At 34.3% G+C, this 21,352-nt stretch overlaps 1 protein-coding gene across 2 annotated transcripts; it reads left to right on the top strand.

Moving 5' to 3' along the window:
* The first annotated feature begins 1,173 nt into the window (after positions 1-1,173).
* Positions 1,174-19,179, top strand: LOC115455923. 2 transcript variants are annotated; one of them, XM_030184735.2, is made up of 8 exons: positions 1,174-1,602; positions 3,578-3,733; positions 4,131-4,254; positions 6,051-6,154; positions 10,999-11,148; positions 13,308-13,388; positions 16,495-16,653; positions 18,782-19,179. In XM_030184735.2, the coding sequence occupies exons 1-8, from the start codon at positions 1,258-1,260 to the stop codon at positions 19,127-19,129; spliced, it is 1,467 nt and encodes a 488-aa protein (XP_030040595.1). In that variant the 5' UTR covers positions 1,174-1,257; the 3' UTR covers positions 19,130-19,179. The 2 variants fall into 2 exon arrangements, with proteins under 2 accessions (XP_030040595.1, XP_030040601.1); XM_030184741.2 differs by lacking the exon at positions 1,174-1,602 and adding an exon at positions 1,778-2,204.
* The last annotated feature ends 2,173 nt before the right edge of the window (positions 19,180-21,352 follow it).

Here is a 21,352-nt window from a genome sequence, read left to right as displayed (position 1 = left end):
TAATTAAGTACCTAAGGCTTGTAGGAGATCCAGTCAGGGACAATTTTTTATAGAAAACGTCCCATAAAGAGTCCGATTGTTTGGATTGGATCCCTAGGCCGTCCGGTCCAGATCCCATATGCATTGCAAGTAGACGTAGGACGCCTAGCCCATATAAGGTAAATGTACCATATTACGGTATATTAACACTTCAACGCGTCGCGTTTGAGTTTACATTAAGGCATTTGCTAATTTGAAGCTGATTTTCAGAAAAAGTAGAAAGGCGATAGGATTGAAAACTGTTTTATTCGAAAGACTGTTATTATAAGATGAATTTAGAACATTATTTAACGTTGTAGCCTAAAATTTATATTGTATTGCATGCGCGGTCTGTACCTACGACATCGCTCTGCGTTCTCACGTTCGAATCCCGAGTTCGGCAAAGCCATAGTGTGTTTTCTTTTTTTAATAAGAGCCTTGAGACAGGAGTTTGTACCCGTTATGGCGTTAGCCTCGCCCCCTAACATAATACCATGAGACGAAACACCCAGGTAATTGGAGTAGATGGTTAGAATTTTAGAATTAAGATGCTCGTAAAATTTAGGAACAGTAGTTATAATCTTTGGATTCCTGCAGCAGCAGTACATAGGTAAAACTTAGCAAAATAAATACCTAATAACATAAAAAAATTAATACATATTTTTTGTTAACAATTATTACCGATCAAGGTGTACCGTGAAGTTAGAGGAGTACCTAGGTCTAAGCTTTATAGCGTCGTGGTCCTAATTTCATTCGCTCATTTTGACTTACCTACGTATTTATGTTCGGCCGACCCTCAGTGACCAAGATGTATGTATACAATACTTATGTTTATGTATGATAAACGTGGGTACTTATTTTTTTTATTATTTATTTGGAAAAAAGTTTGTAAGTAGTACATAAGTACACTTACAAATAACATTTTACTAATTATTGATACAATCCAATATAACAAATATTTATGAAGTGTTTGCTTGAACGCTGGTACACAAGGTAAGATTAAACTTGTGTTATATATAAATAAATTAAAGAACCAAGGAGTTCAATCTAATTAGTTACCTACATGGACACCGAAAGAGAATTTATATTAAGGTACCTATCAATTCTAAATAAAGAGTTTTTATTCAAAACGAAAATAATCAACCTCAACCCAAAGAGAATTATAATATATATGGAAACCTCAACCATTGTTTTGCTCGAAATAAATATTTTCTATTACAATAATTTCCATAAAACAAAATGACGACCAGCATCTACAATATATCTACGTACAGCCGTTTCAATTTATCTGAAAGCGAATCGGATATAACAGTGTTCGTGAAGGAATACAAGGAACGCATAAAAAAGCAATTGGCCCGCGAAGAGGAAGGCGGGAAAACTTCATTTGTATCTTTTACCCAGAAAAGGCTCAGTGTAACCGACGCGGCCTGGTTACGCGACAATCGGCATAGATTCTTCAAGGACACAGCGAATGAGACACTGTTTAAGTTGAACTATTTGTCAGAATGTGGATTTATTTGTTGTATGGAGTATTCTCCTGGGGGAGAATATATTGTTGTTGGCCATTCTTCGGGCTTGATCCAGGTAATTGTTTGGGCCTAATGAGCCGTATTTTTATGCTATATTTACCCAGAATTGTGTCGACTTTATCGTCATACCAGTAGAGGTAATAAAATCTGTGCATTGCAATTATACATGAATATATTTTGTTATTAATACAAACTCGAATCGGAGTTGAACCCGAGATCTCCGCACTACCGTTGTACTGAATTACAACTACGCCTTCGAGGCGGTTAATAATGGGAGTATTAATAAATAATTAATTTACTGACTCATTAGTATAAATAAAAAAAATACCCTCTCTTGTGTTCTGTACAAAAATCTAGTTGGTTATGACTATGGGTGACGAAACGGAAATCCTGACCGAATTCGCGGAAAACATAGAATATGCTTACAATAGTGAAGAGATTCGCAAAACATGGTACCCGATGTACTATCGTGGTGTATTGAGAGAACGGAACAAATACGCATGGCTTCAAAATAATCACAATATTTTCTTAAAAGGCACACCGAATAAAACCTTGTATAATAGATGGTATTTCTCAGAATCGGGGTTCATAACTGCGTTGGAGTATTCCCCTAACGGAGCCCATGTTATCGTCGGCCATTCATCTGGCATGATTCAGGTAGATGCGATTTGTATGAATATTAAAGAGGTTCTTGCAATTCTTAGCAATGTTTTGCGTTGTGTTTATTCTCGATGAAATTTCAAATTTGTTAAATATTACTATGCGGAAATTGATAATTAAGTAGGTACAGTAAGCATAACACAATTAGATTGTATCATTAATCATAACTAAAATCAGATTCATACCTAGAAACACACAAGTCCTAATCTAACCTAAAAAATTAACGCAATATACACGAAAACGTATTTATTACATTCTCTCATCCGCAGGCCAACTGACTCAAACTTTTTCTTTGTCTAATTAAATTGTTCGCAATTGTGAAGACGAATTATGTCTGTGTTAAGTCTCTCTGGGGTATATGGAGCAATGGAATCTGCTAATATTCCCCTTACGCGAACATTTCTGCTTCTAAAGCTTGATTGATTCTCTATAACTACGCTATGTATATAATACATGATATTAGGTATCTTCTATCTGGGATATAATTAATATTCGCAGGACAAGCCTGTATGGACATGGGTTAATCATTTTGCGAAACTATGAGAGCTTATAGAATATCTCTACAACCGAATTACTTATCAAGTAGGTAAAATATATAGGTTATCTAGATTTTAATATATTTGAGTTCTTTAATACTAGTTTTGAGTTAGTAAATTTTATAACGAAGGAAGGCGAGAATAAAATAACACAAAAAGTCTGGACGCAAGCACAAGTAATTACTAAGTTAAATTAAGTTACGTAAAGGTCTATAACTCCAAGACCTAATTGTAAGTACCTAGTCATTCGACTCGAAAATTGCTTGATTTTAGCAGGCATTTAGTACAACTTTGCGTCGTTTTTTGAACCTTATTCATCTCTAACTCAATATTTCCGTGAAATATCGTGTCAATTTAAGTTTCTGCTGAAATATATATGAATGCTTTAATGCCTTAATTTGTATATTTATTGTATTCGCGAATGTCGAGTATAAAACGAAGATTGTGCGTTCGATTTCATTTCTAGGATACGCAAATCATAGACTTTTGCTTACATCACCCCACTTCCTGAAATGGTAGGCAAAGTTATCAGGGAACCTACTTTTCGCCTGTGTTCTTTCTAGCAAAGACATGGAATATCACTGTGATCCAATTCGAAATCGAACCCGGGACCTCAAAGCGGTGTCCTGCCGCAATACAACTAGGCCACCGAGGCAGTAATCTGATGGTTCCAGTCCAGGGCAAATCATGTTAGAAAAATCACATAGTGTTGCCCGACCTGGAATTTTAATTTCCTGCTCTACTGCCCACACCAACTAACTGACAACGAAAAAAGATATGAATACTATAAAATCTTGATACTAACAATGTAAAACAACTTAACGTTTATTTCAGATGCGTCACGGAAGTACTGGAACAGTGCTTTGTACGCTTCGCAACATCCAGTTTCCTCCAAAACCAGTATATTCTATCGAATACAGCACGTGTGAAGAAAGAGTTTGCTACGCTTCTTGTATGGATGGTGCTGTGTACAGGATTGAAATACCAAATGTATTTTGTTTTTGTGTTTATTCGTTGGGTTTAAGGTTTTTCCTTTTGCGAAGGTGGGAGTAATTTAATAGGAAAAACTTTATCAACAACAATTTGTTTGTCATCACTTGTGATCGAATTTATAGGTTAAATTGGAGAAATTCGAATTAAGAATAAGATAATTTTTTATAACTCAAAATTTGTAAATTTATTTTCATACTTTGGCTACTTCTTTTTTGATCCAGGATTTTAATACGGGTATATTAAATTTGCTACCATGAAGTTTCATTTATTTTAGCACTGAGTTAACACAGCTCTATCATATTCTGTACGAAGTTCTGCAATATCGTGAGTTATGTAATAATTTTACAATAGAGCAAAGCAAGTTTTATAACATTTGAAACTGTTGAATATACAGATAGACGCGCCATTAGATGACCCGCCGGCGTATTGTATTAAAGCGGACCCGGTGCTGGAGACTCTCAACATGCAGTTCTACGGCAGTCCTGGCATATCCTCGTATTCCACGCCATTTATAACGCGCAAGTATCATAATATAATACTATTAAAGATATTTCGGTGTTTTTAACAAAATCAAGTATGAAGAATTATTTTGATTTGAGTAAAGCTTGGCTGGTGGACCATTGCCCTAAAATAAAATGACCCATTCATTTGTATAACACATATTTAACTCGAAAAGTACGTTTAAATGGGATTTTATTATGAGGAACTTTACGTTGACAGAGTCGCCTACATAAGCTTACTTTTCGGGCAAAATCATAAGTATATTTTGATAAAATTTATTATAAACCACGCTTAGCTTTACGCATAATAGACAGCAAACAACTTAAGCCACTTTTAAAGGTTGAAATTTTATTTGTATATAGGTATATACACATAGTTTGCACTGCAGTACAAGAATTTTTCCACTACGCAGTAATGTGCTCAAGTTGTTTACCGGTTATTATACGTGGGCAGTGCGCTCTCGAAATGCATTGATGTAGAGATCAATCAGTTATAGATCATTTAGTTGCGATTTGAGTTTCATAAATAAATAATTTATCATATCAGCTGCGAAGTAAAAATACCCCTTTTCATACGAAACAAAAAATCGCCTCGCGTTTTGATCCACGTTATAAATATCAATGTAGAGATTGAAATAAGACTACTTTACCGATGTTTTCGCGATAAATTTGTCTAATTTCTATTCCTGGCGTTCCTGAGAAATAAAATTTATATAGAGAAAATATCTGTATTTTTTTTTTAAATTATAATACCAAATATTCGCGTAGACATAAATCATTATCAATGTAGTGCTTATGCTAGTCACTATAACACCATTACGAGCTAAATTCTGGAAAAATCCATGCTACTTTGCCATCAGCATCATCTTAATATATAAAGAATATGTATTTAACTTAGTTTTGTATAGTTATTTATTTTCTCTACAATTTTGAAACAGCCAGAATCTAATTAAGGCCGTCAGACATAGACCTAGAGGACATTTTAATTAGAATAGTAGTTCTAATACAATAAAAATACTAGACAAAGTTAGGGGAATTATAATGTAAAATAAATTATGTTTACGTCTGTCTTGGGAATTTAAATACTATATCGATTGCAAATTGAAATTCCACGTTGGTTACGTGTTATGTATATAGGGCAGTTTCCGTAAATGCCGTTTGTTTAGTAATGTACTCATATTTTTGCTTAGTAGTATTCTTATTTTATCTGCCTTTCGCATCCTAAAAGTATCTACTTTTGTAATGTAGATAAGTATACCATAATAAATAGTACTACGATTATTATGTACATTAAAAGACACTTTTGAATGTATGGTATATAATATATTAAGAGGATCTCATGCTAAATCCCACAATATTAACAAAATTGTTTGATAACTAGATGTTGTTCGCGACTTCGCTCATGTTAAAAGTCTTTTTCGTTCCAACAGTGCCTAAACCATTTGTAGCGATTCATAGCGTCGTATATTCAAAATAAAATGTATTAAGAATCCATTTACTTTGCACGGAAGCAATTAGTATAATAAAAAGCTTATGTCAAGAACATGGTCCACGTATTACCAAATTACATCCAAATCTGTTCAGATGTTTCTGTATTTACTTCTAACAAACATCCAGACAAACAATCATCCAAATATTTTCTCAAACTTTCACATTTAAAAAAAAGTGAGATAATATTTAAAAAGTAACCTAGTTCGCAAGAGTCAAGAAAATCGATTGTAAGTTTATAAGAGCGTTACGTGTCGGTAACACAATTTTTGTAACAATAAACTCGTTCTGAAACTATTTAGGAAAGTTTTTATTTTACATCGCAGAGCGGTCGCCGGCGTTATCTCTGGGATTGTCCTATGATCAAACCAAGATGATAGTTGGATACGGCGACGCTTCCATAAAAGTTTACGATATGGAGACTCAAGAGGTCTGTGTTTTGAAATATCTATTGATTTATGACGTCATAACGTTGTGCTTCCTTTGTCATTTAGTATTTTAGGTTCAATGCTTCTTGCATGTATTTGCATTTATTGTTAGAAATTTGGATTTAATGATTTTGAAGTGTTGTAGAATGTAGATCATAAATACCAGTGGCGATGAGTGAAATTTCCCTAAAAGGAACACGATACAAATTAGAAATATGCATAAATGCGGTCTGGAAATGTTTTAATGATTATAAGATTTTATATAAATTACGAAAGGGTAACCGGTAGGAACCATGTTATATTGACACTCCGCCACTAATAAATACATAGCACAATAAAACTAAACAAATATTCATAAACTAACCAAATGTGTATGAGTTTTTTCAAGGTTCTTAAACTGGTGAGAGTTGACGGATTTAGAACTTACGTCTAATATCCATCATACTATTGCTAAATATGCTATTTTTTATTACATAATTTGTCATTCATTCTCCTTTATAAACGCATAGACAGATATACAAACTACAGGTATACTACTTGCCTATCTGTCGCCCTTTAGAGTTAGTAATAAGTATATCTATAAACTGACTGAAAACCATCAAACGGAATAGGTGATAAAACGTACATAGTAACTTTCTAAAAAGATATATGAGTGCATAATTAGATGTTGAATATGCATGCCGCAATAAAAATAGAAACTACATGTAGTAAAGTGATTTAAACAAGGATCACGAAATTTATGCTCATTGGATACTTTATTCCTTTTTAGACACGTTTGTTTATGTGCCAATAAAATTTATCTTAATGTGAAGGTACTTTGAGTTGGTAATTGTCTGAGTCGATGGTTTTTTTAAGGGACGAATAATGTTAAGTAAATAAACAATTTTATGAGTGTAGTGTGGTTTGGAATGTCTGTTGATTAACTATAACACACACACACACACACACACACATCACGCCGTTATCCTCGAAAGGGTAGGTAGCGGTGCAGCCGGGGCACCCACTTTTCGCCAAGTGTGTTCCGTTTCATGATGTGATATATTTTTTTTATTATTTTGTAGTTTAGTGCGAATACCGGGGCTGCGTGACTGTATTGACTAAAAGTTTGATGTTACTGTTTCGACGAATTCTCTTAGAATAGTAGTTAGGTCTTGCTAAATAAAAAATATTTTATCGATATAATATATTTATCGATATACATTTTTTCCGAAACTTACAATTTTTAGTTTTACATCTACGGTTTGAGTATTGTAAATTTTTATTCGAAAAAAAATGCATTTGATTATGTAACGTATTGTGAAAATTGCCTTACAGTGTATAATAAAGGACTACAACAAACGATGCATTTTATCGACTTTAATAATTCCATATCAATTTCATTGTATGTTATACATTGCCTCGTAGAACTACGCAACAACTGGTTATACCCTCAGGCAAACTCATATTAAATTATCGCTCGCTTGACTTTATTAACAGGTCAAGCTTTCCGCTAACTCGAGAAATACGCTTTGAACTAACTCATCATCCCTAAGGATAGCAAAGGTCAAGTGTCAATATACATTGTGATTTACGTATTCCTGCAAGAATTTATAAAAAAAACTTCATACATATTTAGCGAAAAGATTAAACACTAGAAATTTAATATTGTTACTATTTGGCAAATTGTTTAGTCCTATAGATGCAATTTTATAACTTGTATACGTGAATGCCTAAATCGGCCTTTGAAGACAATCTCTCTCTCCAGTTGGTCCCTCACTATTGACGATCGTGACTCTCAATAATTTTCATTGTGATATTTCTCCACCGGCTTCGGTCTTTTGCCTGATGAAATGCTGTCTTGATGGAAACATTCAACGCACTTGAATTCTGGTCTATCTTTTGGGGTTTCGTCTTCTTGGTCTCTTCCCTTCCAACTTTCCAACCATAAGCTGCTTTTCCAGGTTTTCTGGTTCACATCTGGCGATATGTCCAAAGTACTTTAAGGTTCTGTCTAAACAGGTCGCAGAAACAAAACAACTGTAATATACATCAAAATTGATATCTAGTTTTAGTAAACAAGCTAAGGCCAATCACCTCGGTTGGATCATTTTCAACATCAAATGACCTAGACGATAGCGAATTAAACCATCCCAGACGCCTAATAGCCGTATTACCTTACATATCGTATATAATCCGCAGAAACGTTAACAATCGGCTTTGTAACAGCGAGATTCAAAGTTAAATGTAAATAATTTGAAACCGCATACGACTTATAGGTGTGCGTGGAACGTTCCAAACCTCTAATAAAATGTTACGGCCTAATCTCGGTTTATTGCTGTAATAAATTTAACATTGCTGCATCGGTTTTATGGGATGCCTGTAGTCCTTGATCCTTTCAATGTGGGTTTTTGGTCAAGGCTCCAGATTTCACGAGCTGTGGAACGATTGTATGAATTTGCTTGCGGTTTCATTTGCATTTATTTATTTGATTGATGTAAAATGTAGATTGTTTAGCTTTGCAAGTAAATATTCAAATCGTTAGCGATAACATAAATGTGGGCTTATCGTTTGAAAGGTTTGATTAATCGTGGGTGTAGAATTAACATTGGTATTTTCATTCCACATAAGAGAGCAATCTTGTTGCCATTGGAAAATAAAATGTTTATTCCATATAGAATTATAGTCGTTTTAATGATAAATCTGAATCTTAATCTTTAATCCGATTTCGAGAATAAAACAAACATAATAACTCATTTGTAAGTATGTCAAAATAAACTTTGACCTCATTGGTTCATATTTAAGATAGAAAAAAAAAAAAAACGATTGCGGCGTTTGTTGAAAATGGCGGATAGGCAAGTTGGCGGTTTTATGACTAATAATTCTACCCTAAATTATCATACAAAGATACATTAACCACTAAATATGATGTAGCTTGTTATTGAATTGGTTCAAAAATAAAGACGCAATTCAAATATCCTTTAACATTCTTTCATAAATATGTATTGAATTGTATTACTTTCATAACGTTTTCACCATTACGAATTATTTGGAAGCGGATACCAATATGTATTGACAGGTTGCGTTAGGCCCATCATGTCATTTGTTATCTTGTCAAGTATGAGTTGACAGGAACGCTGGGGGCGTATTGAAATGGGTGATGAGGAAAACACCAACGTGGTGCCGATGATACCATATTTAAATAAGAAACAGCTACATCTTTATGCAAAAATATTGTATGTATATAAACTAATATATAAAGTTGGAAAGTTGCTTTCTTTGAATGTGATAATCGAAGGAACTATGGAACTGATTTTGTTTCTTTTTTACCAATAAGAAGTAACATTACTCTTGAGTGCTGTAGGCTGCTTTTTATCTCGGATAAACTTTGTCACGCGGGCGAAGTCGCAGGCAAAAGCTAGTCTTTTATAATCTTAGCATGTGTTTTTACCTGATATAGTTACCTTTAACACATTAACACTACATATCAATGAAAACGAACGCTAAGGTTGATGCTATACGACTTAAACTCGCAAAAAAGCCATCCTGTGAACCATTCACTTCTAACTATATATGAGCCAAAATATGTCAATTATAAAAATCTGAGACAAAACAGAAAACTCCGTATCACGTGTTTAATATATGAAATTGACGTTAAGATTGGCAGGTAAACATCGCGGTCCCGTTTCATGCTGATGAATGTTGTAGACGGAATATTTATGGTGGAGTGAAGTGGCAATCTCTTACTCTGTCTAGGCAAGTACTCTCAGTAACATACTAAAGGATATTTATATGCCTATATGGGTAATTCCGAATTAGCATGGGGAATAGAATTAGGATGTAAACGTATTGTGGATTTGTTTTCTTGTTTAAACTATTATGTTTAATAGAATTTTCAAAATCGGTTCAGTAGTTCCATAGATTGGCTCCTATAAGAAAAAATCACAAACCTTTTCCTCTTTATAAGATTTGTAATGATTAATGGCTTACGTTTTTGATAATTTTAGCATTCTTACTAATTAGAACTGGAATTAATGCGTAGATAGTGAAATTTATTTAACTAAGGAAAAGTTACATTATCTTAGAATGCTATTTATTACAATAAGGCCTTATACGCAAAGCCGCGAGCTGAAGCTAGTAGGATAACAATTTATTCAATCATATAACATACATCAATTTTATAAATAAGCATACGCCTTTAATTCCGAATATTGAAAGAAGATGCATCAATCCTTAAATTCCTTACGAAGCGTATTTCAGGCACATAAAGATAAGGACCCTCTTGTCTCACCGTCACAAATTTTAGGTAGATAAATTACTCTTTATTGAAAGTTACACAAGTAAAAGAAAAAAAAATCCCCTTAGGTACATACCTATCGACGCTTGGAATGCAATCATGTCTAAGCGACAAATATTGAGTCATGTATATTTGGAATTGGCAGACTTTTCTGCGTCATTTGATCTAGGTTTTGTATTACTAGGACAATTTTTATATTTTAGGATTTTATTTTTATAAAGTAAATAGTTTATTTGTTTCGAATTTTATTATAAAAATCAAAACTTTGAATCGCCTTACTCAAAAGCTTACGGATTGTCGCTTAGATATTATTGCCTTTCAAGCGTCGTTATTAACTGTAGCTAATGTAACAAGTCTTATCGCTAAGAGTGATCTCATCCAGCCAACTATATGTATAGGATAAAATTATTTCATTAAATATTACTACCGATAAATTACGAATCCATTTAGCTAATTCTTCTCAGCTGTAATTATGCACAAAATAACAAACAACATGTGACATCATAATAACAAAGCTTCATTTACAGATATTAAAAACACATTCAAATAAAAGCTATTTCTTGTTTTTTGCAGGCGTGTTTAACGTACAAAGTGCACAAACTTCGTCTACAGTTTATACCGAAAAAGTTACAGCGAATGCACTCTGGGCAAGTGTGCGCGCTCCGGTGTCACAAACAGAGGCCTTATATGTTCGCGAGCGGCGCTTGGGACAATACTTTAAGGGTGAGTATCGGATAATTTAAGGGTTAGTTATTAATTTTGCATGGAGGTTTGTGATAAAAAGTTTCTAAACAAAATGGTTGATACGTACGAATTGAGGATTGAAATTAATTGTGTTTACAAATTTATCAAGTAGAGTAAATGTAATATACTTAACTAAAAAAAAGTAATTGGTGTGACAAGGTAATTAAGGTAAATTATTATATCAAAACACTGCCGATGAACAATCATGATGCCGGCAAACTTAGTTCTACGTATAACAAATAAATTCAACATGAAAAGTTATAAAATTAGTTGCAATATCAGTTTTTACGTTGTAACATATTTTCACGCGAAAACAAAGGCAGTAAAGCCACTTTACCGTGATACGATGAAAACAAGACAGATAAACTTAAGTATATGAATCTCTAATGGGGTGATGGTTGTCTAGCTAATTTTCGTTCCTAACCACACAGCATCTATCAGTCCTTTGCGATCTATTTCAATCATTACGAATTAATTTAGTGTTACACAATTTCTCATCATCCAACAATTTTAATTTAAAATCTCCAAAGAGTTCGCTATAAATATTTGCCACTTTAGTGCTTTGCGGTGTAAGGCAGCTCATATTCTTTTCAGAAATAAACTTTTTAATTTAAAAAGCTAGAATATACAGTGGCATTTTGCTCCGCCCACCTTCGCCAGAGGTAATGTTTTAAAAAACTAAAACAGAACATTTGACAAAACACAGAGCTCTATGTAGTTTAGTCGCCGTCACGCCTATTAACTGAGAATTACTTGTGCATGCTTCGTTTACACAGGGTAGTGTCGTGGGATGGTCGACTTGTGGTTAAAATTATAAAAGAGAAATAGTCTTTTAATTTCAGTAATGTTTTGTAAGCCGTTTTTGTCTCATCAATAACTAAGGGAACTTGATAAGAAAAGGCTTACAATGGCGAGTGAAAAGTTCTCATTTGACTATTTATAATGTATACGAATATGCTTTTCACTATTGAATCTATTATGTTAAAGACAACATTGTATTTTAAAAAGTAATATTCCAAAAAGACTTAAACTTTTACAAAACACATACGTATTAAGAGAATACTAAAAACCTTTATGATAATTGCGGCGAACGACATTATGAAAAGTACAATCACATTCCCAACTCCCGAGAACTCGACGACGCAAACTACATCTCACTGCAGAATTCCATTCCGCTAATACAAAATGTAACTGAGCAGTGCTGTAACAGTGTTATGTGGCCACAAATAACAGTCGTCGACCTATAAATGTCTACATATCCGCTGACAGTGCGAGTACGTGTGGCGAGTAACTAAACTCACTACTTGTAAACACGGTTTGAATAAAACATCGCGGACAACGACCGCGAACAGACACAAAGCATCTCTGTCGAGATTAAAATATTTCGCTCAGCGGTTAAACTGCTCAAATTATTTATTAAGCGCTCCTTTTTACAACGTACCCACAAAGAATACTATCTCGTGTGTAATGGATATTATGAGGTAGCGCGCATTCCCGCATAGTTCTGATGACTGTTCAGTTTGAAGTGCGGGATGCAAAGAGATACTTGTGCTTTAATATTCAAATTACGAATGCCACTTGTTCGTCACAGCTAGTATTAATGTAGAAGTTATAATACGTACCTTTGTATTATATAAAAGAGAAATGCTAGTAAATGAAAACCGCTATGAGACGTCGTGTTCAAGTTAGAGAGATTAGTAATGTACATAGAACTGAGATGAAATATGTAATTAGCTACGTAGTTTTGTCTATGTGAACTAGTGGGTAGATTACTATAAAGCAAGAAAATTCAATCCACCAATATTTGTTCTGCGGTTGTGTCGAACAGAAGTCCTTTGTAATTTTTTATAACTACGCATAAAGACTTTTATCTTAAATATTGTGTTGGGTTCGTATTTCTTAATTAGGTGTCGCTCGCGTCAATAGCATTTCTCGTAACCAAGATTTCTAACTGTAGTGATTCATAGCACCTGTACGAAGTCAGCATCATCAATTTAAAAATCAGATGAACTATAATCTGTTATTTCCCATCGAATCAAATAATCGGGATAAAAAGGGACATTCGTGTGCCAAATTTCAAACACGTTCAGATATTACAGCGTTTACTTTAAAAATCTGATTTTAAAAATCTATTCCAGATTTGGGATACGAGATGCCAAGTCGGTTGTGTGATGACTTTCGAAGGGGTCAACATTTGCAGCGATAGCATTGACCTTAATGTGAGTTATTTGTTAGTTTTAACACTATCATAAATGTCGTTCTTGAACCTTTATTTTAAATATTGAAGAACGTTTCTCACAAGAAAACTGTCACAATTTACATAACGTTAAGATAGAAGTAAAACAATCAGACATCAATACAAAACATTTTAAGTGTTACCCAATAGCTCCTGTTTCACGGTCTCTGAGTAAACGCGTTATTATCGAATAAAATAAAGGGAGGACCTATTACAAATACAAAAGTCAAGCTCCGAATTAAATGGTAAAGAAAAGAATGTATTCAGCATTAACTATCTTATACGTTAACTGCCTCATAACATTTACCAGAACATTGTAAAATAGGGCCTAAAAATATAATATTTAACTTGAATTACTTCTACTACACAATGGATCGATGACTTGAAAATGGCAGCAGATAGTGGATGGATGTGGGTTGCTCAAGACCGGGATGGTTGGCGGTCCTTTGGAGAGGCCTACGTTCAGCAGTGGACGGCGACAGGTTGAATGAAACAAGTCTACATCCTAAAACCCTTACATCAATACGCTCTTGAAACTGGCGCCAACAGATCGATATTCTTCTGGTCTACACCAGATGAATAGCGATGGAAAATTGAAATAGTTAAAAAAACCATGTTGCGCTTTACACAACATTTATAATTTAACATGCCAAGGTCGTATGGCAAGCCATATACAGCAGTTTTTAATTAAAACTCCTGCCTTTGTCGTAGTAGAACTTAGTGTTTCATCTACAACTAAGTCGTGCCTCGTACCTCGTTGCAAAGTTTGATGTTCGTCCATAGTTTGTTCTTTGCCTTTGAAGAATATTATTATTGTGCGGGCACTAAGTGTTTTTAGTTTGAAATATTATAACTCTGTTGGTCTATGCCTTTGTGGTTGGTTAGAATTTTGTGAGATCTATATAAGTACATTGATGATAGCAGTAAATAAAAATCCCGTTTTTATAGCATAATCTGGCAAATAATTAAATGGTTTACATGATGTTTTTGTTATGACTTGATTGTTTTGACTTTCACTCGCAAATCTCGTTCTTCACGTGAAACGTATCATCGAGCTGTAACTAGAAATTTTTGAGTATATTCCCTAGTATGAATTTCACTTATGTTGATTGAAATCACGCTGAAAAGTATAAACAAATAAGTTTACAGCCGCTCAGCGTATCTATGACGTCTATAGCAAGTACCCAAAGTTGCTTTTTATTTTTGTACAATTTTCAACGATGTTAGAACTACATTCCTTAAATTCTTCATTAAATTTATCTCTATATCTTTAATTTTAATTATTATTTACCAAAGATCGGCAACACATATTAGATTTTCTCGGTTTTCTGCGAAATGCCATCTCTTGTCGGTCGTCGTCTTCAGTCAATTGTTGATTACATTAGTCTTAATTTACATTATAATACAAGACACAAATACATAAATTCGTATTGTTAAGTAAATATTGACTAAAACCGCCGAAGCCTTTGTAATTTTCATGCATGCGGTTTGCATAACGTACTAGTAAATTCATTAAATAGATCAAATAAAGCTTCGAAATCAATTACAATGTTAATATCATATTTGTTTTAGTGTATATCGTTGTTTGGTTCTACATAATTACATAAGTTACAGATAAATTAATTATAATAGTCTCCTTAGTCTACAAAAGATAAAGTAAACAAACACGCAATGCCTTCATCTCCGAAGGGGTAGACAGAGGTGCAACCAGAGAGCCCCCATTTATGTTCGCTCCCTTATTTCGATTTGGCGAGCCTATTGCCAATAACGGCCAATTCTGGATTCAGCTTATACTTAATATGAGCTATAGCCCGAGGTTTCTTAGATTTATAGATCAGGCAACGTTTAGTGACGGTTTTTTACCACGATTATCTCGGGATTGACGATAGACAGGTGACTGAACGTAAAAACAACGTAGAAACTAAGCTAAAGCGTTTCCGCAATTCGCTTAGGAAAATGTGTTGCGCTAGATTGGAGGGAAAAACGGACGGATAAATGAGAGCATAGTTGAATTAAAACGTTGCTTTTGAGTAAAAACTTCATTGAAAATTGACATGATATTTGTAACAAGAAATTATTTGCAACAATTTTTAAACTTGAATCGTTTGTATGATGTTATCCTCTCGATTTAATATCGATTTCAAGATATTATCGAGTTTCTGATTGAGTTGAAATTTAGAATGAAAATAATTGATCTCTTTGGTAATGGAAGATAATTTAGACACAAAATCTTTGTAAATGGGTTTATAATTGCCAAATTTTATCACTGCATAATTTCTACATCTATTGGTAAGAATGATTCTTATTTTGTTGTACCTAAAGTTTAATATTGTTAAACGAACTGAGACATATGACAACACAGTCGATTTTCAAAAATATCTTTAAATCCAACCCTAGTCTGTCATCTCTACAACAAATTGTAATTTTATACAATAAAACAACAGTTTATCCCTAACTAAACCGAACTTCATAACCAGTTAACACAATTTAAAAATCTCTTCACCCATTTCCTGTCTATTGTTCACAACTCAAAATGAAATCGATAATCCTTTTAAAAATATAAACTAAGAGAAATACGCGCAAACTTTAGCAATAGCTATTAGCTTCTAGCGTATAAAGCTTCGAAACGAACTTTCCAGTTCAGCAATTTCATTTCAATCCATTCAACATCGGACGCGGATTAAAATCGTGTTTCTATTTTTGACGTTTGATAGACGAGGCTTGATATAAGGTTTGGCAAAGCCCATACTATAGTGCACAGCTGAGGTGGAATTTTGAATTTACATGAAAAGCGACCTACGACAAAGGACAAAGGAGTCAATTTTGCTAATTTAACATGCATGATAGTTTGTTATAATAAGTCATGTGGTGTGCATGTGTCAGGATTTTGATATGAATAAAAAAGGAGAAACAATTTAAACAGGAAATAAATTAAGCTTTTAGTAACGTATTATAGCATGGAAACTAATTGCAATTCTTCAACACTTTTGTAAACTGTACGTCATGCAATGATGCATCCAAAGATCTAGCGGAATAAAAACATCGATTTTTTATTCAGTTGGATAAAAAAAACATTATTATTTTACTAGAGAGACCACTGCATCGCTGGTAGTTGGAAACCCACAGAAGGGCTGACTATGTGGGATTTGGTGGCGCGGAAGAAATTGAACGTCATACGAGTGCAAAACCGACGTCCCGACGTCGACGGGGAATATATATACGCGTGTAGATATTGGAGATCTGATGACGTAAGTGTCTTCCTTTAGACATCTATATAAAGCAGTGTTATTTTAATAATTGACCATACCTAATTCAAAAGTTTAGTAATTATAATATTTACCAGAATTTATGTAACATCAATATTGATACCATACTAAAATCAGTTTGAATGGATTGCAGTTCAATTCAGTTGAACACAGTGAATGTTCGGAACGCCAAATCTAGTACGTAGTACATATATATCGATGCAAAAGGTTAAACATCCATAAAGTATTTAATACAATTAGTCCACTGATCTGTATGGTAATTGTTTAACCAAGAGAAGCATTTCGTTAACGCAACTGCATTCTATTATCACTCCACCGAAGTGCCACGAGCCAGTCGTCTCGAAACAATTGCACGTTTGCTCGCTCGCCGCAGATTGAACTGGTATATAATTTTAACGATACCCTGTCGTGTACAGTTGCAAAATTCGCATATTTGGTTAGAAAACACAATTACCGCAAAGTAAACCTCTATTATTAGAGAGCAATGTTCCGTGGCTGTCAGGGACAAATGTGTTTGCTGCTACGAGTGTGTAACTCGGTTTGACGATTTTGTACTAATTTGCGGTATTAGAATGTTTTTTTTAATACGGTTGGGTGGACCGAGATCGTTATTTTGTTTTAAAAAATGAATCTTATATTTTATTACTTAGAGTTAATTTAAAGTAATTGTTTATATAGTTTTTAGGGTCTCTCGATTTCTTATCTCTTGCTCCTGGTTCTATCTGATATACATCTAATATAAAGCCTCTGCCATTAAGGTAGATACTAGTTTTCTATAACAAAAATAGTTTCAAATCAAATCGCTTCAGTAGTTGTCCTCTACAAACAAACTTACAACTTTTCCCTGATTGCCTCTAATATAAGTGTTTTTAAATAGATACTAAAGTGAGTTTAATGACCGTGGTAGCTCTTCGGAGTATTCAGAATTTGTATGTTTGTTTTTCTCAAATACGACTAAACAGAAAGGTCACAGGTAATTTTCATATTTCGGGTCATGTTGCAATGTTTGAAATGTTTTGGGGTCTTTTATTTATTTTATCTTTAACTAGCTTTTACATGCGGCTTCGACCGCATGAATTTTTTTTTTCGGGATAAATATTGTCCTGGCATAGAAAGTAGGTCGGGAGTCATATGTCTTCTTATTAGTGAAAAAATTTTAAATCGATTTAGCAGTTCTTGAGATTGGCGCGTTTAAACAAACTATCTCCTTAACTTTATAATAATATTTGTATAATATCGTAAAGTTGTAAAATATGCGAAATTAAATTTAAAAAAGTAACGCTCAAATAAAGATATTCAATAACTAATAACGAAATCATAAAATTACACCATTTGTTATAATTGCGAACCACCTTAATTGGGCTGGTGTATGCAACTGCAAAAACTTGGGAAAATCGATACAACACCTACCTCTGTTATTCGTGAAAAACTAAGGTATTATCAAGTAACATTTTAGTCAGAGGCAAATCTTATATCCAATTATATATTTCTTTATTAAACTTTATATACAAAAAGGTATAAAGACGGACTTGATGCCGGAGACATTTTTTATCAATTAACCTTTAAGTGGTGCAGAGAATAAAGAAGGTAGATATTTACCGACACATCTTAGTGACAAATCTACATCGTCAAAGTAACGACAAGCCATTTCCACTATTGTAGAAATCAAATCACAATCCCTCAATTCTCTCAGATGAATGCTTTGAAGTACATAACATGTGCGGATTCACCGTATGTCATTAAGGACGAATATTAACTGAATTATTTATGACGTTCATTTTTCCATATATTTTCGCGCTAATGTAAATGCGCGGTGGGGTTCATTAGGAGTCACATTAACGCTTGATTAACACACAGAGAATCCCGGTGTGTACCTATTTGTGACGGTTTTTCTAGTTGTGACCTACTTTCAATAGTCCAGTGTGATGATGTAAATTACAGTAATACTCTGCAGTTTATATCTCTTTTACTTGTAATATGTAACGATATTTTTTTAGGCTCATTGTGTTACAAAAATTCTAAAGTTCTAAACTATGTAAAGTTTAATTTTCTACTTAATGAAGTCCTTCGTTTGCTCGGTAAACATAATTGTCACAACATTTGCTTTCAGTACAATCGTAAAGGTAAATACGGTATAATTGGAGGCAGCGGGACCAACTGCGTCGAGGTTATCAATCTCCATAACAGGTACATATCGTGCTCTTACCCTGCTCCGGGCACGGTCCTAGCTATCACTAGCCACCAACATCGCATAGCATTCGGTGGTACTGCACCCACCTTCACAATTGTATCCTTCTTCGATCCAAAACATGAGAAGGAAAAGTACGAAAAAGAAGTAGAGCCAGAATTTGATTACACGAAACCTGAAGTAACTCTATATGAAGACGAATACAGCGGCTTAGTGTACTCAACAGAACAAGTCGGTGAGATAGAAGCATCAACAAAGACGTCGAAATAAATCTGACTGTAATATTCCAGCGTTAATAAAGTCTATTTATGATAATGTAATTGCTGTTTTAATGAGTTAAACTCATTAATGTTTTGAAACAAAACAAAGGTACTATAATGTATAACGACAAAATGTAAATTATTATGTTCTCTCGAATTACATCGTCACGCGAACGGCCCATCAGTGAAAACAGTAATCCGTTTCAATTTTACTGTAGAGACGTCAGGGCTCATTTCACATCTACGCCCCCGCCGGTTAGGCACATCGTTTCATTGCAATAATAATTTGCAAAGCTTGTTTCAACCAAATTGGACCTCAACTGCAATAACAATAAAAGCCGTACAAATAAACGTGTCGAAATTTAACAACGGTCAAATTGAAATCCAGAAAAACAATTGTACAAGTTTTCGAAACGAGAAGGGAAAAAATTCACCCGGGCAACATTGAAAAATTAGAGTCGGCATTGCGAATTCAGCCGAGACTACAATGGCGAACAAGTTGCAATAGAATTTAAATAAAGAAGCGTTCCCTAACAGCGCGAACTCGTGTGCGGGGCGTTGGTGAACTTTCAACTTTTACCCGCTTATGTAGCGCGAGTATCTCCCACCTCGCGCCCCTCTCCCCGCGCCGCCCCCGCACCCACACCGCCGCCCCGCGCCAGGGGCGGCGGGAAGGTCCCCCGTTCCGTACTTGGACCGAATATTTACAGCGCAACCTAAATATAGCGTGCCGCTGCTCAGCTGGCACGGTCGGTGGAGAGTAGGAGGGTAAACAGACCCCCTCCGCCCGTTCAGTAGCTCCCACCGCGTAAAGGCCATTCGGCCGCCGGCTTCAGAGGTAAGCGGACATCTCGCGCATGAAGCGAGGTCGGCCCGCGACCATGACCGTTGGAAACGGCGAAGGTAGACGCTCGCGCCACCAATAAACTCACTTCAAGGCCGTCACATAAAACAAGACATGCCACAGGCTTCTTTGAGCTGCTTCCTTAATACGTACCGTATTATTGTGGTAATGACGTTTGTAGCTAGTACGTTTGTTTGGGTATTTGCTTATAAAATATTTAAACAGCCCCCACGAATACTTGGGGAACATGCGTACGTAATTTGCATGGGTAATTTACGCTTGTGAGGCGCTCATCAGTACTGCGGGTGGGTGTACATATTAATATTGGGGGATGTTAAGATAAAAGTAAACATATTGCTTCCACGAGAATGGAATCTGATGACATAATACAAGGCTTAAGTAGGTTATGCAAAGAAGAAAAATAAACGCAAAAACATACTATTTCATTTATTAAACATACTTATGGATTTTACATATAATAGCAATTAGGCAATTTGTCTTAAATAATTTATGACACCATACTTCTCAGGACAACAAATATTTTTTATTTCGTAATAAAATAAATGTGGTTCAGTCGATAAATTTCCCCATTACAGAATTCACGAACACTATTTATCTTTCACTTAAACGCAATGGCCATTGATTGATGTTATAAACAAAAAAAAAAGCAATCTAAATAAATTTAATTCTCAAAGAAACTTATTTACACAAATAAAATTAAATAATATTGTTTATAATCGACAAATAGTATTTATAAACTGATCGAGGTTGCGCGAATGCTGTTGCATTTTTAACAATGCCAACACAGCGCGTTAGCTAAGCTCACCAATATAAATTATTCAATTCAATCTGGCGTAAATACTAAACGAGATTAAAGTCTGACAAAACATCTGACGGCTTGTTTGTGAAGTAAATACGTTGTGAAGGCGTTGATTTATTATTTACGCACATTTGTTTTTAATTTACAATCGTTTTGAGCTCTTGTTAGTGAAATGCCGCGAGTTGAGTGATTAAAATTGTATTTTATGATTTACATCCTGAAGTTTAAATGTTTTTTGTATTTAGAATGCAATAAAAACATATAGTCTACCAGTTACATATTAATTTAATTAATTTAATAAGTAAGTGTTTCGTATTGAATATTTATATTTTACATAATGTGAAGATTCAATTAATTTACATTGTAAAGGGCTCAATCCGTCTAATTGAATCCTTGTAAAACTTCTGTTAGTTCAATATTTATAAACTTTTTAAAAGGAAACGATGTTAAACCTCTTAGAAACTTTAGTCTACATTCTACTAAGATTTTTATGTAACACTACCGGTGCTGGGATCATTTTAAGAGCATCTTAAGTGTGATAAAATCTATGGTTAAAGTAAACTTTAAGT

The sequence above is a fragment of the Manduca sexta genome, chromosome 17, assembly GCF_014839805.1.
Source record: "Manduca sexta isolate Smith_Timp_Sample1 chromosome 17, JHU_Msex_v1.0, whole genome shotgun sequence".
NCBI classification, from domain to species: domain Eukaryota; kingdom Metazoa; phylum Arthropoda; class Insecta; order Lepidoptera; family Sphingidae; genus Manduca; species Manduca sexta.
The sequence above is the reverse complement of the archived record's forward strand: the minus strand, read 5'-3'. Positions and strand labels throughout refer to the sequence as shown.